Source organism: Octopus bimaculoides, chromosome 27 (assembly GCF_046866305.1).
Source record: "Octopus bimaculoides isolate indiv1 chromosome 27, ASM4686630v1, whole genome shotgun sequence".
In the NCBI taxonomy this organism is placed as follows: Eukaryota; Metazoa; Mollusca; class Cephalopoda; order Octopoda; family Octopodidae; genus Octopus; species Octopus bimaculoides.
The window spans coordinates 14,938,847-14,954,198 of record NC_142954.1 but is presented as its reverse complement, the minus strand read 5'-3'; the positions used below and the strand labels follow the sequence as shown (position 1 = coordinate 14,954,198).

General features: G+C 38.4%; 1 protein-coding gene across 2 annotated transcripts in view; it reads left to right on the top strand.

The window, feature by feature from the left end:
- LOC106881777 (ubiquitin carboxyl-terminal hydrolase 20) overlaps nucleotides 1-15,352 on the top strand; it is a 71,891-nt gene that overhangs the window by 12,501 nt on the left and 44,038 nt on the right. For both annotated transcript variants that reach the window (XM_089343401.1, XM_089343402.1), the window contains exons 4-5: nucleotides 8,737-8,856; nucleotides 12,704-12,801. In XM_089343401.1, the coding sequence (XP_089199527.1) occupies nucleotides 8,737-8,856; nucleotides 12,704-12,801 (218 nt within the window). The remainder of the gene's footprint in view (nucleotides 1-8,736; nucleotides 8,857-12,703; nucleotides 12,802-15,352) is intronic.

Genomic DNA, 15,352 nt, shown 5'->3' with positions numbered 1-15,352 from the left:
ACATACCAGTCACACACTGAGGTTCGATGTAATTGACTAAACACCTTCCTCAACTTTCAGGTTTTGAATTGGAATAACATGCACCAGCAGTGACCCACAATGCTCTGCTACCCAGAATGCATTAACTGTTGCTTGTGTTTATATGACTGTTGGAAGGCTTCGTATTTTTTATACAGTTCTACATATTCATACCCATTGACTCAATGCCCCTTCCTTCAATGCTCCACCCCTCTCAAAGGATCTTTTGCTTATGAGTTACTCAGTGATCCTGGTGCCATGTAAAAAAACATCCAGTCCACCTTGTAAAGTGGTTGGTGTTAGGACAGGCATCCAGCTGTAAAAACCATGCCAAAACGGATCTTGCTGGTGCCATGTAAAATGCACTGAGTCCACTCTGCTGGTGATTGGTGTTAGGAAAGGCATCCACCTATAAAATCCGTGCCAAAACAAACACACAATTCTGATGCAGTTCTCTGCCTGGCCAGTTTTGGTCAAACCATCCAACCCATACCAGGATGGAAGGAGGACGTTAAACGATGATGATGATGATGATGATCATGATGTGCCTATAGTAGAAAGGATTATTATTATTATTAACACTGTCATATCACTAATATACTCTTTAACCAGTTCTGAGTTCTCACAGATGATAGACACACATTGAATATTTTGCACTATTCACATTCGTAGATCTATATTCTAATCCCTCAGAAATAGGTATTGCGTTTTTTTTCCTTTTCTCTTTTTCTCATCTTTTGCACATCCTCTGCATTCAACATATCTCACCGCCATGTAATTCTACACTTTGCCTACAAGCAAAGTGTGATATTGTAATCGTTCTTCACTTGAAGATGGAAACCTTTTATTGCCAGCAGAGGTAATAGTTCTCTCTTGTAACACTGGTTCCTATGTAAATCTTTATTTTTTTTATCTGTTACTTGTTTCAGTCATTAGACTGTGGCCATGCTGGGGCACCACCTTGAAGAGTTTTTAGTCAAATGAATCAACCCCAGTACTTTAAAAAAAATTTTTTAAAGTCTGGTATTTATTCTATTAGTTTCTTTTGCTGAACTGCTAAGTTACAGGGACGTAAGCACACCGACACCGGTTGTCAAGTGGTGGGGGAGATACACAAAGATACACAAAGATGCACACACACACACACACACACACACACACACACACACACACACACTCACACACACACACACACACACACACACACACACACACAGTGAACTTCTTTTCAGTTTCCATCTCCCAAATCCACTCACAATCCACCTGGAACCATGTGGTTGGGAAGCAAGCTTCTTACCACACAGCCATGTCTGCTCCTATTCATAGTCATAACAACTTTAATCGCTCTATTTTTACAACACTCACTCCCACTGCTGAATCTGTTGCCTAGGTAACAGACCCTGTCAACCCCTTCTAAGTACAGTCAGTTACAATATTACATTTCAGTGATACTCTATCTCTAATTACATCTGTATGTCTGCTACTTATGTGCACCTTCTTCTCTTTCAGCCTGCTTTGCATCTCACTGCGTCTTTTGTGCACCCTTTGTTTACATTGCATAATCAGTATGGAGGTTGTGGGTTTATCAATGCAAATACCACCACGACCACCACTAATTAGCTATTTACCCATGGTAACTCTCCCTCCTACCAAGATGAATGTCAAACTAAAATCTTGTCACTGATGGTTCTTGCAGATAGGGAGAAAATGCCAAGCCAGACATGAGAAAATACCCAGTTCTTAACACAGGAGAAAACACACAGCTTATACATTGGAGAAAGCTCACACACACACTGAAGAAATCACCCTCACACGCACTTATAGAAAACACTTCCATATAGAAGACACTACTTACATCGGAGAAAAGATGCACCACATACAAGACACACACGAGAAAACATGCTACATATGCATAGCAGAAAACACTACACACACCTAGAATAAACTCAGTGTTTTGATGCATCATTTCTTTTTGTTGCAAATCAAATGTTGTGCCGTCTGACAGGCACGTAAAAAGCACTGTTCAAGCGTTGGGCTTCATGGAGGCAGTGACAGGTGACTGAGGCCTTTGGTGATATACTGTGCTTGTGTAGACCTGTCAAGTCAGTGGCACCCATGCTCGTGGCATGTGAAGAACACCCACCACAGTCTTAGATTGGTTGGCATTAGGAAGGGCATCCATCCATAGCAACCTTGCCAAATCAGATTGAAATCTGCTGCAGCTCTCCAGCTTACCAATTTACAGTCAAACCATCTAACTCATACCAGCCTGGAAAACAGATGTTAAATGAAGATGATGGCTTAATCCATTGCTTTTCAGTCTCTGAGGTACCACAACATATGTTATGGATACCACTTTTCCTCCTCTGTCAAATTTCAAAAAGGGGAGATAATTATGAGTTGCTTTTTTTTTTTTGTGTCTATCATAAATTGGTTTTTATAATGTCAAATCCTATTAATTTTATTTACCGTTGAATTGAAAATATGGAGAAATTCCTTTTTATTTCTATTTTAATCGGTTCAAGTAAGGAGCTGTTGAACATAATTGTGTTGACCTTGTTGACTTATTCTTGTTCTCTGTGGTTTGAGTTTAACCCTTTAGTGTTTAAACCAGCCACACCAGACCAAAATATTGTTTTATGTTCAAACCAGCCAACTCTGGCCTCTCACGCCTATCCTACTATGTCATTGTATAAATCATGGCTGTGTGGTAAGTAGCTTGCTTACCAACCACATGGTTCTGGATTCAGTCCCATTGCGTGGCACCTTGGCCAAGTGTCTTCTACTATAGCCTCGGGCCGACCAAAACCTTGTGAGTGGATTTGGTAGACGGAAACTGAAAGAAGCCTGTTGCATATATATATGTATATATATGTGTGTCTGTCTTTGTCCTCGAACATCGTTTGACAACTGTTGCTGGTGTGTTTACATCCCCGTAACTTAGCGGTTCGGCAAAAGAGACCAATAGAATAAGTACTAGGCTTACAAAGAATAAGTCCTGGGGTCGATTTGCTTGACTAAAGGCGGTGCTTCAGCATGGCCACAGTCAAATGACTGAAACAAGTAAAAGAGAGAGTAATCACATCATTGAAATCTCAAAGCTGTGAGATAATGCATGATTAATTCCAAACAATGTGAATAAAAAAAAATCATTACATTTGACAGAATAATGAGTACCAAAGGGTTAAATATTGCCGGAATCAACTTTTCCTTTGATCTATTTGGGGCTCAATAAATAAAGTTCCATTCCAGTGCAAGTATCTGGGCAAGTATCTCCTACTAGTTGCGTATTGGGGTCGATGTAATCAACCTACCCCCTTCCTGAAGTTGCTGACCTTATGTCAAAATTTGAAACCAATATCAACTTATTTCTAACAGCTGTGCTCCAGCATGACTGCAGCTCTTGACCTGAAACTACTACAGAAAACATAAACCCCCCCCCCCCACCGTCAGTTATTTCACCTTATGGAATTGTGCCCCTTGCTCAAGTACTCTCTCCAAATGTTCTAACTGCATATGAATTGGAGCAATGTCATTAACCTGACAGAACTTGACTGTCTCTTCTCTGACTGAACAAACAAACACAATAATACTTCAGTCTGGCCTGATTATTAATAATTCATTTAGTTCAATTTATTCTCCATGTAACCTAGACCTAAATTCCAACATTAATAGTACAGGAACAACAAAACAATTAAAAATGAATCAATATATACTAATATATACCAAATAGCAAACATATGGTAATAATAATAATAATGGTAATAATAATGACAATAATAATAATAATCATCATCATCATCATCATCATCGTTTAACGTCCGCTTTCCATGCTAGCATGGGTTGGACGATTTGACTGAGGACTGGTGAAACCGGATGGCAACATCAGGCTCCAATCTAATTTGGCAGAGTTTCTACAGCTGGATGCCCTTCCTAACGCCAACCACTCAGGTAATGATAATGACAATAATAATAATGATAATAATAATAATAATAATCATTTCTACTCTAGGCACAAGCCCAAAATTTTTGGGGAGGGGGCCAGTTGATTAGATCAACTCCAGTATGTAACTGGTACTTAATTTATCAACTCTGAATGATAAAGTCGACCTCGGTGGAACTTGAACTCAGAACGGAGCAACGGGCGAAATACTGCTCAGCATTTTGCCTGGTGTGCTAACAATTCTGTCGGCTTGCTGCCTTAATGATATTAATAATAATGTTGTGTTCAAATTTTGGCACAAGACAGGCAAGTGGAGGGCGGGTGGTGGTGGTGGTGAGGGGGTAAGTTGATTACATTGTTTTCGGCACTTAACTGATGCTTAATTTATTGACCCCCACCAAAAAATAAAAAGATGAAAGGCAAAGTCAACCTTGGTAGAATTTGAACTCAGAGCAAAAACATGAATGAAATGCTACTCAGCATTTTGTCTGCATTTTTATGATTTTATTAACTTGCAATGATGATGATGATGATGATGATGATAATAGTAATAATTTCTATTATAGGCGCAAGGCCTGAAATTTTGAAGGGGAAGGGGCAGTCAATTACATCAATCCCAGTAATGCACTGGTACTTATTTCATTGACACCGAAAGGATGAAAGGCAAAGTTGACCTTGGTGGAATTTGAACTCTGAATGTAAGGATGGATAAAATGCTGCTAAGCATTTTGCTCAGTGCATTAACAATTCTGCCAGCTTAATAATAATAATAATAATAATAATGATAATAATAATAAGTTTCAAATTTTGCCACAAGGGCAGCAATTTTGGGGGTGGGGATGAATTGATTACATTGATCCCCAGTGTTCAACTCATATCTATTTTATCTGACCCAGAAAGGATGAAAGATAAAGTCAACCTCGGTGGAATTTGAACTCAGAACATAGCGATGGGTGAAATATTGCTAAGTATTTTGCCCAGCACGCTGGCAATTCTGCCAGCGTGCTGCCTCAAGTAATAATAATCATCATCATCATCGTTTAACGTCCACTTTCCATGCTAGCATCGGTTGGACGATTTGACTGAGGACTGGTGAAACCGGATGGCAACACCAGGCTCCAGTCTGATTTGGCAGAGTTTCTACAGCTGGATGCCCTTCCTAACGCCAACCACTCAATAATAATAATAATTTCTGATTTAGGCATAAGGCTTGAAATTTTGAAGGGTAGGAGGGTTAATCTATTACATTGATCTCAGTATATGACTGGTACTTTATTTTATTGATTCCCCCAAAAGAACAAAGAAGTTGACTTTGGCAAGATTTGAACTCCAAATGTAGCAAGCTGAAAGAAATGCTGTAAAGTATATTCTATACTCCACTGATTCTACCAACTCACCACTTTAATAATTCTTTCTACTAATAGGCACAAGGCCTGAAATGTTGTATCGGTTGAGTACTGGGATCAACCTTGAAAGGATGAACGGCAAAGTTGACTTTGGACTTTGCTGTTAAGTGTTTTTTCCAGCATGGTTACTATTCTGCCAGCTTGGTCTCCAATTCTCTGATGCCGTACCAGGCAGTGGCTTTCATGGCTTCTGATCTTAACTGATTGGAAGTGTTATCATGTACATTGTTTTGTCTTGGTATAAAAGATGGGCTACAGCATATATTCTGCTCAACACCACAGATTTGCTTGTCAGCTGCTCAACCAGTTGAGCATATTCCTTGCTGGCTGACAATATGTGCATCTCTGATCATGAGCAGAAATTAACATCAAAGCCAGGTGTTGAGAAGAATTCTTTGGGGTTTGGATAATTCACCTCTGGAAACATAAGTGTGTCGTTCAACATCCTTAAACAACCTTTATTCAGGGACTTTTTGAGTGGGATAGGCTACTCAACCTGAAGAAAATTCTAACTGGGCCTCATCTGTAAGGTCATGCACTGTTTATTTTGCTTTGAGATCACCATGTCGTGCACATATAGTTGTGATGCATGTGCCTAGTGCACCCTTATCAGACGGGTAGTCATGATGGGTATACTGGGCTTCGTATATTTTACCCCAGTGTCACTTTGATGGCATGCATTGCTCCTTCACTCAATGATAACGATAATAATAGTTTCAAATTTTGGCTCAAGGCCAACAACCTCGGAGGGGTAGGTAAGTTGATTACATTGACCCCAGTGTTTTACTGGTACTTATTTTATTGACCCCGAAAGGATAAAAGACAAAGTCGACCCCGGCAGAATTTCCACTCAGAACATGAAGACAGACTAAATACCGCTAAGCATTTTGACTGGCATGTTAACAATTTTTCCAGCTCACCATGTTAATAATACTAATTATTCATTTTAATGATGAATACAATTGTTGATAATTAACTGCGAAGAGATCTATTAATCACTTAAAATCTTTTTATGTTGTTGTTGTGTTGTTCTCCTGAGAAGCTCCCAGCTCTGTCCACTCCAAATTCCCTATGTAGTATGTCTGGCACCATTGACCAAATATTTTCTCCCCTAACCCTCTCATTGACCTCCTCTCCTGACCGGCATTGCCAGATGGGGACTGTGGAAGTACATTAGATGCTACTACTGTAGCTGTTTTTTTTTTTAGGGGTTCAAAACATGAATAAAGAAGTATTATATCTTGACAGTAATCTGACTGCTAAAATGTTAACCCTTTTGTTACTTTGTTTCTGTTAACATATGTTGCCTTTGTTTCAATTAATTTTTAAAATAATGAAGAATTTAGTAAAATAACTTTTGCATTATTAAACTGGGACCTGGAACAATTTAGCGAAAACATTTGATGGAAGATCATAATTTAGACCTTTTTTGAAACAATAAGTTTGTCATAGAGCCTGGGGCAGTCTCAGGTAGTTGGTATCAAAAGGGTTAAATAACTTCACAATATAAAAAGAAAAAAGAAAAACTGGGAGTAGGAAAGTCATTAGTCTAGCTGTAAAAACAATTTTATCAACAAACAATATTTCTCATACCACCACAAGCTAGTGAGGAGGCCTCCAAGTGCTTAGATTTGAGGAAGATTTAAGACTATCATTTCCAGCATGTTCCCTGCAATGCAGCACTGTCTTTTAATCTTTTTGACTTGATGACAAGCTGGAGATTAAGAAATTTCTGGTAAATTTCACATAGGGAAGTTACATAGGAAAGAAATGATGCTTTCAAGTTGAAAATTTAAGGAAAAATATAAAAATAAAATCCTGCTTACCTTGTTTATTTATTGTGTTTGTTTAATGTCTGTTTTTAATGCTAGTATGGGAAGAAAGGGTAGAATAAGAGGTAGGATTTTTACAGCCAGATGTTCTTCCTGTCAATAACCCTTACCATAACAGTTTTTCATTTTTTTTTTTTTTTTTGTATTCCAGAGGAATCTCAAAACACAGAGTTAACTGATTCCTTGTTGATAGACAATGGGAACAAATGTCACCAGTTGAAACTCAGCTGCAAATCTACAAATGGGGACATTTTGTGACTGTAGCTTCTTGCTGTCTCTGTCTACCATATTCGTTTATAAGACCTTGCTCATCCTGGTGCCCAAAAAAAAAAGGGCACTTGCCCAAAGTAACATGTGGTAGGATTGAACCTGAACCCATGTAATTGAGAAAAGAACTTCTTACCTACATGGCCATATCTACTTTTTTAATCACATGTAATTAGAAATAACCTCTTTTACCGGATACTCAAGGTGTCAAGCATGGATTTTCTAAAACCCCAAGTTGTATTTTAAGAATGTCTCTGGTGCACATAGATATCCCTTAAGGCCCCTCATCTGAAAAGGTGTGATGTTGTGACTTAGTTCCCTTGTTGGTTGAAGTTCTATCATTTATCTGTGTTGGCAGCAATGACCTAAATCTATTATTCATTGACACAGCTTTTACAAAAGAACAATGATCTGTCAAACAAATAAACTGATTTATTCCAGGCGGTGTTATTTAAATGTACTCTTTGTGAGTAAATAGCTGGAGTTGAGTCAATAATTTATTCAGTGAGAGGTCTCTTAATGAGTAAACAACTTGATGAAGAGAGTTATGGAATATATATACTGCTTCATCTTCAGGCTTTTGTTATGTTTTCTGTGGGTTTCTTTTTTTTTTTTTTCTGTTGAGTCCTGGGTCAGCTTTGACTAGCCATGAATACCCTGTCTGTTTCTCCCCACCTCCTCAGGGACACAGTGTTCCAAAGCCTCCATGTCCTTTTTTAAAGCAGTAAGGTGGGGTTTAGGAAAGATTCAGGTGTTACACCTTCAAGGTGATGTTACCCACATAGAGCAATTCACAATCTTTTTGATTTGGTGACACATTGTTTTTTTTTCACTTTCAAATTTTCAAAGCTGAAAGGTTAGAAAAAATGTAAATAAAAAAACTAGTGTTTATCTTCCTGATGCCCCCACCACCCCTGTTTTTATTTTTTTAACAACTTATTCACTGTTCACTTCCTGTCCATATTCTATGTAATGTTCATGCAGTTTTGTTACCTTGGTTACCTGCACATGAAGGTGATGCATTGGCAGAATCATTAGCATGCTGGGCAAAATGCTCAGCAGCATTTTGTCTGTCTTTACGTTCTGAGTTCAAATTTTGCTGAGGTCGACTTTGCCTTTCATCCCTTTGGGGTCAATAAAATAAGTACCATTTGAGCACTAGGGTCGATATAATCAACTTAACCCCTCCCCTGAACTTGTTGGCTTTATGCCAAAATTTGAAATCATTATTATTATTATTATTCCTATTTCTGTTTTCTTTTTCTTTCAGGCACAAGAATGTCACACCTGTCACGCACAGCCTCCCAATCTTTGGTTGTGTCTCGTTGGCAACTGCAACTATATTGGATGTGGGGAATCATCCAGTGATCATAGTGGATATCATGCAGTGGTAAGATCCATTGTTTTGTTGTTTTTTTCTTTCTTTCCTTTGTCGTACATTCAACATAATTGATTTGTCATGCCTGCCACTCTCTCTTTCTCTCTCATCCCTATTATGGATCAAATTGCAACACCCAGCGCTAAGAACTCTACCGATATAGCACTAGTGACAGGATTAGAACCCTTCACTGCTTAGATGGTTATTTGGTACCTGTTAACAGTTGGGTAGACTGGGCTGTTCAAGAATTGTCTTGGCTCCTGTCACAGAGTAGCGAGAATGTCTTATTGTGAACTATTGTCTTTTTGGTTGATTGTCTGATGCCTCTTTACAGCTGGTTAGACCAGGCTACATAAGAGTTAAGACATAACAGTGCTGTTGATTAGATTTGAATTTCTGCCTTCGGTCAGTCTAATCAACTCTCTGTAGTTGCAACATTTGCTCAAATGGTTGTTGGTTTCAGGTATCACCCATCCTTCTCTTCCTCCTCATTATTTTAACATTCACTTTTCTATGCTTGCTTAGGTTAGATGGAATTTTTTCTTGCGATAGATTTTCTATGGCCAGAGGCCCTTCCTGTTGTTGAACCTCCAGCAAGAGGTAATATTTCCCTGTGATTGGAAACAAAAGACGCTGTTTTCATGACAATGACATTTGCTTACAATTAGCATACAATGTCAAAGCAGGGTGTCAGTAATGCACACACACAATATATATATATATATATATATATATATATATATATATATTTCAGGCATACCTTGACTTAAGTCGTTCTTGATTATTCGTTGGTTTTCAAAAATAATATATGGAAAAATAAAAATCAAATTAAGTCATTTTACTCAACTTTACATCTGTCCACCACAAATATTAGAATCATAAAATCACTAGAAAATCGTTAAAAGCACATAAAATCCTGTTACTGTACAATAAATAAGAATAAAAGCATATAAAATCATATTAAAATCTGTTCAGTAAATGTTAAGATACACACCATAAAGTAGTGTAGCTTAGTAAACGAAATCATGAAATCAGTTGTGTTGTCTTATCTATCAGTCTTTTGGAGCTCATATTGCACTGTCGTTGTCACTCATGATTCCTGCGACTGTTTTGAATTCAGATTTGTTTACGTCTGTTTATCGGCTACTTTCTTATTCCCATTCATTTGTGACTTTTTTTTTTTTTTGTCCCTATGGAGCCAAAGAAAATTCACAGTGGAAGTGCTAAGCGTCATGCTATATCACTGGAAGATAAACTGGGTATGATAAAACACCATGAAAAAGGTGAAAAAGTGATAGCAATTGCATGACCTTTTGGGATGAGACAGACAACTGTATCGATGATTGTACATAAGGACAAGAATTTAGCACACATGGTTTTTATTAACCATGTATTATTGAAAATGCATTCATAAATAAAGTACAGAACTGGGAATGGTTATTATCAGTTTAGCCTAGAGACAAGTAAATTCGGCCTAAACTAGCCTAGGGACAAGTTAATTCAACTTAAGTCATGTCTCCTGGAACCAATTAACGATGTAGGGTGAGGTATGCTGTATATATATTTAACAGGCTTCTTTCAGTAACATACACAAAATATATATATATATCTATCATCATCATCATCATCGTTTAACGTCCGCTTTCCATGCTAGCATGGGTTGGACGATTTGACTGAGGACTGGTGGACCAGGTGGCTACACCAGGCTCCAATCTGATTTGGCAGAGTTTCTACAGCTGGATGCCCTTCCTAACACCAACCACTCTGAGAGTGTAGTGGGTGCTTTTATGTGCTATTAACAGACTTCTTTCAGTTTCCTTCAACTAAATCCACTCACAAGGCTTCAGCCAGCTTGGGGCTATGGTAGAAAACACTTGCCCAAGGTGCCTTGCAGTGGAACTGAACCAGAAATCGTGGTTGGAAAGCAAACTTCTTACCACACAGCTACACCTGTTTCATCACAAGTTTTTACAAACCTCAGCATTTGTCATATTTTCATCTGATTCATCTCATTCACTGACTGCAGACTTGTCTGCTGTTGTTTGTTTTGATGTTTTTTTTTTCTTTGCTTACTCTATTTCTTTTTTTTTTTTTACTCTAATATGAAACAACTGAGGACATTAAAGCATGTAACAATGTCTCTATGTTAAGGGGGAGGTGGGGGATCAGTTTGAATATTATCTGTTAATTATCAGGCATTTGCTTCCATTAAGATTTGGAATCTTACAGTACAACCACAAATTACTACTACTACTACTACTACTACTACTACTAGTAGTAGTAGTAGGACATAGGTGCAGGGAGGTGTGATGGTGCTGGTAGGGAGAAGAGACAGTTAACCCTTCATATTGTTGGAAATTTTTGAGCAATTACAATCCCTGCTAAATGTTGCTAAGGAATGTGTCAACTAGCTACATACCATGGGGCTCCTCAGTCTGGGACTACACAGCAACCATCATCACCAACAACACAACTATTACATTACCCATTGTTGATGGTGCTTGAGTGGAGGAGGAGGCAAAGGTGTGGTGGGGGAATAGGTATACTTTTATTTAAAAGTAATTTTAATGCAGAGTCACACACTCACACAATGTTTAGAGAAAGAAAACGAGCTCTAATTAGTATTTTTGTTTATTTATTTTACTCTAATTTCGTTTCCCAGTTCAGCTTATTAAAGCTGCCCTTATCACCTTCGTATCGCTGCCATAATTTATTTAAAACACAACTGGGACTTGTCTTCCCTTTGGTTTATTTAGCAATGGTCTCTTGCTATCACTGCCACTGTATCACCATCAGTTGTCTGCTCTCTGAGTTAGTACCTACTGAAATATGTTCTTAGGGTCCATATAATCAGCTAAACACTTGAAAGTAGTACCCAGCATAGGGGCTTGAACCTGGAGCCAAGTGATTACAAAGCAGACTTCTTAAACATGGAGCCACATCTGCACTCTTAAGATATTTATTAAAGTCTGAGTTATTATAGCATTGATGTCATTGTCATCATTTTCACATCCACTTTTTCATGCTTGCATGGCTCAGGTGAAGCTTTTACTGAGACAGATTTTTCTATGGCCTGATGCCTTTCTTAACACCTGTTTCCAAGTAAGGTAACATTTCCCTGTGACCTGATATGTTTTCATGGAATATTGGAAACGAATGGCACTGTTTGGATGACAGTGGAAATCATTTTACAGCTATCACATAATATCAAGACAAGGGAACACAAACATTCACAGACAAACATAGGTCTTCTTTCAGTTTCTTATTTCTTTACTGCCCACTAGGAGCTACACACAGAGGGGACAAAGAAGGACAGACAAATGGATTAAGTCGATTATATCGACCCCAGTGCGTAACTTGTACTTATTTAATTGATCCCGAAAGGATGAAAGGCAAAGTCGACCTTGGCGGAATTTGAACTCAGAACGTAGCGGCAGACGAAAATACTGCTAAGTATTTCGCCCGGTGTGCTAATGTTTCTGCCAGCTCGCCACCTTTCAGTTTCTGTCTACCAAATTCACTCACAAGGTTGTGGTCAGTCTTGGGTTATAGTAGAAGGCATTTGCCCAAGTCGCCATGCAGTAGGATTGAACTTGAAATTATGGTCAGGAGGCAAACTTCCTAACCACACAGCAACCCCTGCAAAGACGCTAAATGATGATGATGATAGTGATGATATATGTGCGTGTCAAGTACTTTTCCTCACATTTTAAATACAAACGTGTATATGTATCACGTGGAAAGCTTTACGTAGGTTGGAAGGTGTGTTATTTACATGTAGTTTCATAGATAAGATGCTGATGGCTGTACCAATTTCGATGCTAATATATGTACATGACGTCTATATGTTTATATTTAGGAACACAATCACTGTCTGACTATCAACTTGACTACCATGAGAATCTGGTGTTACTCTTGTGAAAATGAAGTTTTGGATCATAACAGCCCACCGTTACAGTAAGTGCCTTTGGATTTTTTTTGTAGAATTCTGTGTTTCTATGTATTTTCTTTAACATTGTGTGTGTGTTTTGTTGAATAGGTTGTACTTGGAATTCGTAAGCCTAACCTTGTCACTTGTTTAGTATGTTTGCAGGGTTGTGTTCAGGATAGAAGTATTTGTGGAATACTCGGCCAGTTTGTGTATCTATATACATTCTTAAGCAAGAATATTGTTAACAGTGGTTTTGAAGTTTTGGCCGGTTAAGCCAAATCAGTGAGGAGGTATTTGTGGGTGGATGTGAATGTTTCTGGTCATACTTATTCTACCCTTGGATAATGTTAAGGGTACAGATGTCTGTGGAATATTCTGTCACCTGGTGTCATAATACAGTGACTAGGTAGTTATAGTGTCTGTGTGTGTGTGTGTGTGTGTGTGTGTGTGTACTATTAAACAAGAATAATGTTGATAGTGACATTAAAGTTTTAACCAGTTAAGCCATCATCTGACAATGGCTTAACTGTCCAAGACTTCGAAGTCACTGTCAACATTATTCTTGTTTAAGAATCAACGTGTATTCTGCAGATGTATAGTCCCACTGCATGGCACCTTGGGCAAGTGCTTTCTACTATAGCCTCAGGCCGACCAAAGCCTTGTGAGTGAATTTGGTAGATGGAAACTGAAAGAAGCCCGTCATATATGTGTGTGTGTGCATGTGATTGTGTGTCTGTGTTTATCCCCCCCCAACATTGTTTGACAACTGATGCTGGTGTGTTTACATCCCCGTAACTTAGCAGTTCGGCAAAAGAGACCAATAGAGTAAGTTCTAGGCTTACGAAGAATAAGTCCTGGGTTCGATTTGCTCATCTAAAGGTGGTGCTCCAGCATGGCTGCAGTCAAATGACTGAAGCAAGTAAAAGAATAGTAACTCTTCAGGTTAATGTAAAATTGTTTTTATTATGAATAAACATGAAAACAAACATCAACACACACACACACACACACACACACACACACACGTATCTAGAGGCAGACAATAGACATTTGATGTCTGTAACAATGCAATAAAATGTTCCCCTGATGACGATGATCCATTGTGGTTAAGCATCAAATTTTACTGGAAACATTCAGTGCAAAGTTCCAAACAGCCACAATGGTGAAACATCTGTCGGGAACAAAGGATGTAAACTAGTATTCATCATAATTTCTCCCGGAGCTTCAAACTCAACAAGAGCAGTTGTACATCCAACTGAACACACAAGATGTACTATATATTCTTTTGTTCTTTTACTTGTTTCCATTACTTTGACTGTGGCTATGCTGGAGCACTGCTTTAAAGAAATCAATCCCAGGACTTATTCTATTTGTCTGTTTTGCTGAACTGCTAAGTTACAGGGACATAAACACACCAGCATCGGTTGTCAAGCGATGGTGGTGGTGGTGGGGGAGGGGACACACACACACACACACACACACACACACACACACACACACGACTGGCTTCTTTCAGTTTCTTATTTCTTTATTGCCCACAAGGGGCTAAACACAGAGGGGACAAACAAGGACAGACAAAGGGATTAAGTAGATTACATCGACCCCAGTGCGTAACTGGTACTTAATTTATCGACCCCGAAAGGATGAAAGGCAAAGTCGACCTCGGCGGAATTCGAACTCAGAACATAAAGACAGAAGAAATACCGCTAAGCATTGCGCCTGGTGTGCTAACGCTTCTGCCAGCTCACCACCTTTGGTGGCTTCTTTCAGTTTCTGTCTACCAAATCCACTCACAAGGCTCTGATTGACCCAAGGCTATAGTAATAGACACTTGCCCAAGGTACCATGCAGTGGGACTGAACATTGTACCATGTGGTTGGGAAGCATGCTTAATTACCACACAGCCATGCCTGCCCCTATATATATATATATATATATATATATATATATATATATATATATATATATACATATATATATATTCATTCTCTCTCTGTTTATTTCCTCTTTATGATTGTGTGTGTTTGAGAGGGAGAGTGAGGGAGAGAGACTGACTCCTTGTGATAGTATGTGTGTGCATGCTTGACTTCACCTGTGTGCATAACTGTGTGACTGGTACAGTTTTTCTGCATCAGAACACCAACCAATCACATTCAAATCCCCCACAATTATTAATCTGGGACACATACCAAGATTCCAGGAGGAAGTTGTGGAATTCCAGTGGGATTTTTTTTTTTTTTAAGGTCGAAAAATAATTTTATTATTTTCCATTTTTTTTCTTTTCTTTTCACCTGATTTATTTTCTTTAATATTCATTTTAACGATGCTAATGTTTAATTAATATAAGGTTAGTGTTAATGTTATGCAATAATACAGTGTGTTGTGCAAACAAGCTGTCTTATCGTAGGTCAGAGGGGGAGGAGAGTATCGTGGTGGTGAGGAAATATATAAAAAAAAAGAAAACAATGCTAAAGAAACTCTGATCTAGATTATTCTAACCTGATTTGTCCTTGCTCCATGACAAAGCAGCAACAATAATGATGTTTACCTTGTGATATTTGTTCTGTTGTCTTTGAT